The 5870-nt window shown below is 34.3% G+C and overlaps 1 protein-coding gene across 1 annotated transcript in view; it reads right to left on the reverse strand.

Moving 5' to 3' along the window:
* Positions 1-2319: 2319 nt before the first annotated feature.
* LOC119598095 (general transcription and DNA repair factor IIH helicase subunit XPD-like) overlaps positions 2320-5870 on the reverse strand; it is a 21319-nt gene continuing 17768 nt past the window's right edge. Inside the window, 4 exon segments of the mRNA XM_037947716.1 lie at positions 2320-2956; positions 3402-3715; positions 4190-4400; positions 5399-5520. Of these exon segments, the coding sequence (XP_037803644.1) occupies positions 2816-2956; positions 3402-3715; positions 4190-4400; positions 5399-5520 (788 nt within the window). The 3' untranslated portion in view covers positions 2320-2815.

Genomic DNA, 5870 nt, shown 5'->3' on the forward strand with positions numbered 1-5870 from the left:
TATATATATATATATATATATATATATATATACTGTGTATATATAATGTATATATATAATAATATATATATATAAATAATAAATATATAATATATATATATATATTATATATATATATATATATATATATATATATATATATATATATATATATTGGCATTATTGTGTCTACCCACTCCCGTGTGTATCTCTCAGAGCCTGGGCGAAAGAATGTGAGGAGCAAGTTGTTGCTCATGCAGCATGCTCCTTCTCTCCACGCAGCTGATACGATAAGGTTTGGCAGCAGCGGCGTCGTAGGAGTTGCCAGACCGGGGTCGCAAGCGACTACGAACTGCCTTACAGACACCGGCTCCGGATTTTTCCTCAGGGTTAACTCCCGAAGCATTTTTCATCTTACATATGCCACAAGGCAGTGGATTGTTATCAAGATGAACTCCCTACCTTTATCTATAACTACAATGATCTGAAACAGTATGTATCCAACATCGTGTAAACCCAGCAGCCTGGGCGAAGTGTGTGGGATGTTGTGTGTGCGATGCTTCTGTGTGTGTGTGCAGTGTAGTAGGTGTTGGCACAATGGCGTTGTATAATTATAGCTACCTGATCCAATGCGACATTCGAAATGCTATTACAATAACGACTCATATTTTTTCATGGTATACCCGTAAACATTTTATCACAGATTATACAAGCAGTACTGTATGCGAGGTATGAACTCGTAGCCTTTTTGACCAGGATTGCACCAGCGCGAATAAGGTTTATCGTATCAGTAAGATAATATAACACTAGCGCGCTATGTTGTGTGATGTGTTGTGTGTTTGTGTTTGTGTGTGTGTTGTTTGATTTACTATTGAGTGTGTTGATCTCAGTGTGATTTCACTATATTGATAATCTATATCATACATCATATATATCATATCATCATCTATATATATATATATATTATTTTATGTTAGTTGTATATTTTATTATACAGATGTTCATATAACATACGTTATATATTTTTAGTATTATCATCATCATCATCATCATCATCATCATCATTCATCTATCATTATCATATCATTCATATCATCATCATCATCATCATCATCATCATCATTATTATTATTCAACAGCCATTCATTCCAGTGCAAAATAACAAATGGTTACAGCATACAGGAGAAAGTTGTCATATTCGATTTTGTGGATATGTATCATGATTCAAATTTTTTTTTTTATTCATTTGTTAAGAGTGTTCATCATAAAAATGGAAAATTCTTTCATTAATTATTGGAAAACTGCAGATGGGAAGCTCTTTCAGTGGTGCCCTAGTTATGCATATAAGCACACACAAGACATAATAGTTAATATGATAAATACTAAGACACGAGACATTTCAACATTTTTTTAACATAACATGGAAAAATAAAACAACCAATCGCCATGGAAAACCAACTTTAATACAATGAATTTCTTTGTTTACAACATAGAAAAAATCTTACTCTATATGTACAACATATTTCCAGGAATGTTACATAATCATATTTTTTTAATTTATTATTTCCAAAAATTAAGAGAGATTGCTGGTAAAAACAACCTACCCTTATCTTACTTTATTTGTTTTGAATAAGTTTTATTGAGCCAGCTTTACAGTGTGTTCATTTCTATACAAAAACTCTTCTGGTAAGAAAGGAAAAAAACTAATGGAGAACTTTTTTTTTGAGTAAAACCAATTCTAACACTGAATGGCCATGGGGGTATTAAAGTATCTAATTTACTAAAACTGATGTTAAATTCTGCTCCTTAAGAAATTATTTCCTTCCTCCTATCATGAGGAAAACAAATACAAGCATGACTCAGCAATTCCATGAGTATTCTAGAAACAAACGAACAAAAAGTAATAATAACTACTGAATTTCTCATTCAGTTTCACACATACTTTATCTTCAGCAAAAATACATGTACCAGATTTTTGCTACTTATGTTTTACTGAATCTCCCCAATGTCTGCAACTGACAAAGTAAAGTGTTCATAACAAAACAATTTCAGTAAGAAGTCTTGATCCTGTTTTCTAAAACTTATTTAGTACTGTTAGATGAGTCTTTCTAGGAGAAAGGGGGAGGGAGAGGGAGAAAGGGGGAGGAGAGGGAGGGAGGGAGGGAGGGAGGGAGGAGAGGGAAGGAGGGAGGGAGGGAGAGGGAAGGAGGGAGGGAGGGAGAGGGAAGGAAGGAGGGAGGGAGAGGGAAGGAGGGAGGGAGAGAGAGGGAAGGAGGGAGAGAAAGGGAGGGAGGGAGGGAGGGAGAGATGGCCGGACGGAGACAGAGAGAGAGAGAGAGAGAGAGAGAGAGAGAGAAGAGAAACATGATCACAAAACTTCTGATCATTTTCTTTTTAACTGGAACTGACATTCAGATCTGGAATTCTTTTTACAAATGATGTGAAATGTAATAAAAAAGGTCAAACTAATACATTGATATCAGTCACATAAATACTACAGATATATTTTCCAGCTTGTGCTGCCACATTTCTTTGTATACATAGAATGAACAAAAAAATAAAGAAATAAATGAAAATGAACAAATAAAAATAATATATGAATAAATAATAATAATACTAAAATACATTTTGGTATTTCCAGCAAAGATGTGTAATAGTAAAGAGAAAGAGAAAAAAAAATTATACACAGAATGTGATCACAACATGATAAAAGATAAATAAATGAACTAATAATTTCATTATATACACAATCCCCCCACCCCCACCAATGCTATTCCAGCAAATAAGTATTCAGCAACAGAACAGCAGACACAGTATCCTTCTTGATCTCCTCCTCTTAAAATGACTGCTGTGCTCTCTTTTGTACTTTCTCGATGTTGGAGGCAGAGTTCAGCTGTTCGAGGGTCAGCAGTGACACTCCCAGCTGGTCGTCTCTTGTGAAGGGCTGGGCCATCTGACGCAGCCATGGTCTTGTCACCTAGTCGGGCAGAGGGAAGAAAGGTTCATGAAAAAAAAACTCAGGGAAATATACATAAAAAAAGTAATGCTGACAGTGATAATAATAATGTTGATGATGATGATGATATTAATAAAATAATAATCATAATAACAATACTAAAAATTATAAAATAATTATAATTTGTATACTTCATCAAGTCAAGAAATCAGCTCTCCGCAAATTAACCACTTTTAAAGGAGCAAACATTCACAAGCACTAAAGCACATATATACACAAATCAAAGTACATGCACACACACACACACACACACACACACACACACACACACACACAATATCACACACACATGTTCACACACAGGCAAACACACAAATTCACACATGCACAAAATCACACACACATACACACACAGGCAAACACACACATGCACACCACAGAGCCACATATACACAAATGTACAAACCTGAACAGCTTCCTCTGTTGACAAATTGCACTTGCTGTCAACTAAATACTCTTGAATCCAACGAGGCAATTTGCTCTTCTTGTCAGCCCTGGAGAAACGCTTATCTGCAAACAACATGATTCCATAGTCGGTCTTTCCACGCATGACCCGACCCACACACTGAGCTGCATGGCGCATGGCATCGAAGGTCAGGAAGTCATTTTCACGAATCTGTGTCAAAGTAGTAGAGAAAGATAGTAGAACAAATAATGATAACTGAAATAGTTGTGATAATAATAATAAATACCTAACAATGATGTGAAATTTTGATACATCTTAATTCTCTTCTATGATAAAGATTACAATAGTACCACTAATACTGTACTAATAGTAACACAAAGACCAAAACTAATTCTACTATCAATACTATATTAGATAATGACAACATGGTGATAATAATAACAAAAATAATGATGATGATGATGATGATGATGATGATGATGATGATGATGATGATGACAAAAACAATAATTATAATAATAGTAACAGCAACAGTAATAATAATAATAATAACAACAACAACAACAACACAACCAAACCCAAACCCACACCAATGATGTAATGCATGATGATGATGATGATATGATAATGATATAATAATAAATTAAATTTAGAATATTCAAAATTATGATGTAAATAATAACAACACTAACATTTCAATAATATCAATAGTAGTAGTAGTAATAATAATAACTATCACTACAACAACTATCATAATTCCAGCTTTACATCACCCAATCAACACAAACAATGAACCCACATTGAACTGCTCAACGAAGGTATTCTAATACTGGTGGATCTGAATCTGGCTTTAGAATCCCGCCTTCTGGTGGGTGTACATAACGAACGGATTCCCACATAATGACACAGCGGGCCGTAGTGGTGGTCAAAATCGATCCCTTCTGACACTTTGCCTCTTGCCACAGCCAGCAGGATCGCTCCCCGTCCCTTGTCACATGCCTGGGGAGATGTGAAAGAAGGATATATAGATGTGTTCAACCTATTTTTTTTGATTGGGTTAGGTTCCCTAATTAACAAGTATAATATTTGAAAGGATAATTGTATATTATCAAAGGTAAACACTACCATAACATGAAAAAAAAAAGGAAAAGAAAGAAAAAAACAAATAAAAATCGTAATACCACAAAGGCCAGATCAGTCAAGTGTTAGCTACCCAGTGGCCCAATTCCAGCATTCAATACCCCATTTTGGCAACAAATGCTTTGATAAACTAAACAATGTATATCTACTGTGAATAATGAAGTTCATCCACATTATTTTTATGCAGTATTTTTTATTATAGTTTTTGCATTCTATGAATAAATAAATCTCGGTGCATTTTTCTTCTCTGCTGGCCTTTCTATTTTCCACTTCTGTTTTCCATAACTAAAGATATATGAAAACTTATTATGTATTATGTGTGTCAATGACTTACATGTGTGTTATCACTAACTGCTGTATTGCTGTCTTATATATGCTTCTGCATAATTAACAATGCCTGCATTATATACATTTGTCAATGTACATGTTCTCATTTATATTGTCTAACCTTCAATGTGCAAATAATATCTTTACCATAATGTGGCAATAATGTTAATTATGTGACAACACTCACAAGGCTTACAATTGAGCTACATATATGACTGAATGATCTACCCCCAAAATGTGGAAAATGGTGAAAAAAATATACAAGAATTTTAACACAACACAATTATAATCTGTTTTGATCTTTCCCAGTGTGAGGTACCCAGGCCTTGTCTATGCCAGTATGGCTTCCCCAAGCCCGCTGGGTATCAAACACTTAATCTGAAAGACAGAAAAACGAAAAAAACGAACAAGACAAAAAACAAAGAACAATGATGAGACAATTAAATATTTATAGGAATGAAGGAAAAAAAACAACACCAACTTTCAAAAATAATTCCGCAAAGCCCTAAGATGTCTCAGTCTCAATCAGCATCATCTTGGGTCTCGATGAAAACCAGCTTGTGCCTCTGAAGGTCACTGATGATACCATGGTCATACCATGTAGCCACCACACTCTCCAGGTACAGATAAGAGGTGAAGAAACACACCATTCCTTGATTTGAGAATGAGAAAAAATGGTTCAACATTATTGATTATGGCACACTTTAGAGTTGCCTGTTGTTACACACAGCTAATAGTGTAAAAAATATTCTATAAAACTCAAATGAAAACTATACATTCCTTTTATTATATATATAAATCATCACATAACTATAACAACATCAATATAGTATATATACTTGGTTACCACTGGTTATCGATTTAACCATACTGCTAACTGCTTTTTTAAACAAGCAAAGACGCTGGCATGCACACACCAGTTGAAATGAATACCAAATATTAGTATCAATGTATCTCTTTCCAAATCTTTATAACATTAGCATACACAAGGCATGTAAGATA

Source organism: Penaeus monodon, chromosome 40 (genome assembly GCF_015228065.2).
Source record: "Penaeus monodon isolate SGIC_2016 chromosome 40, NSTDA_Pmon_1, whole genome shotgun sequence".
NCBI lineage: Eukaryota > Metazoa > Arthropoda > Malacostraca > Decapoda > Penaeidae > Penaeus > Penaeus monodon.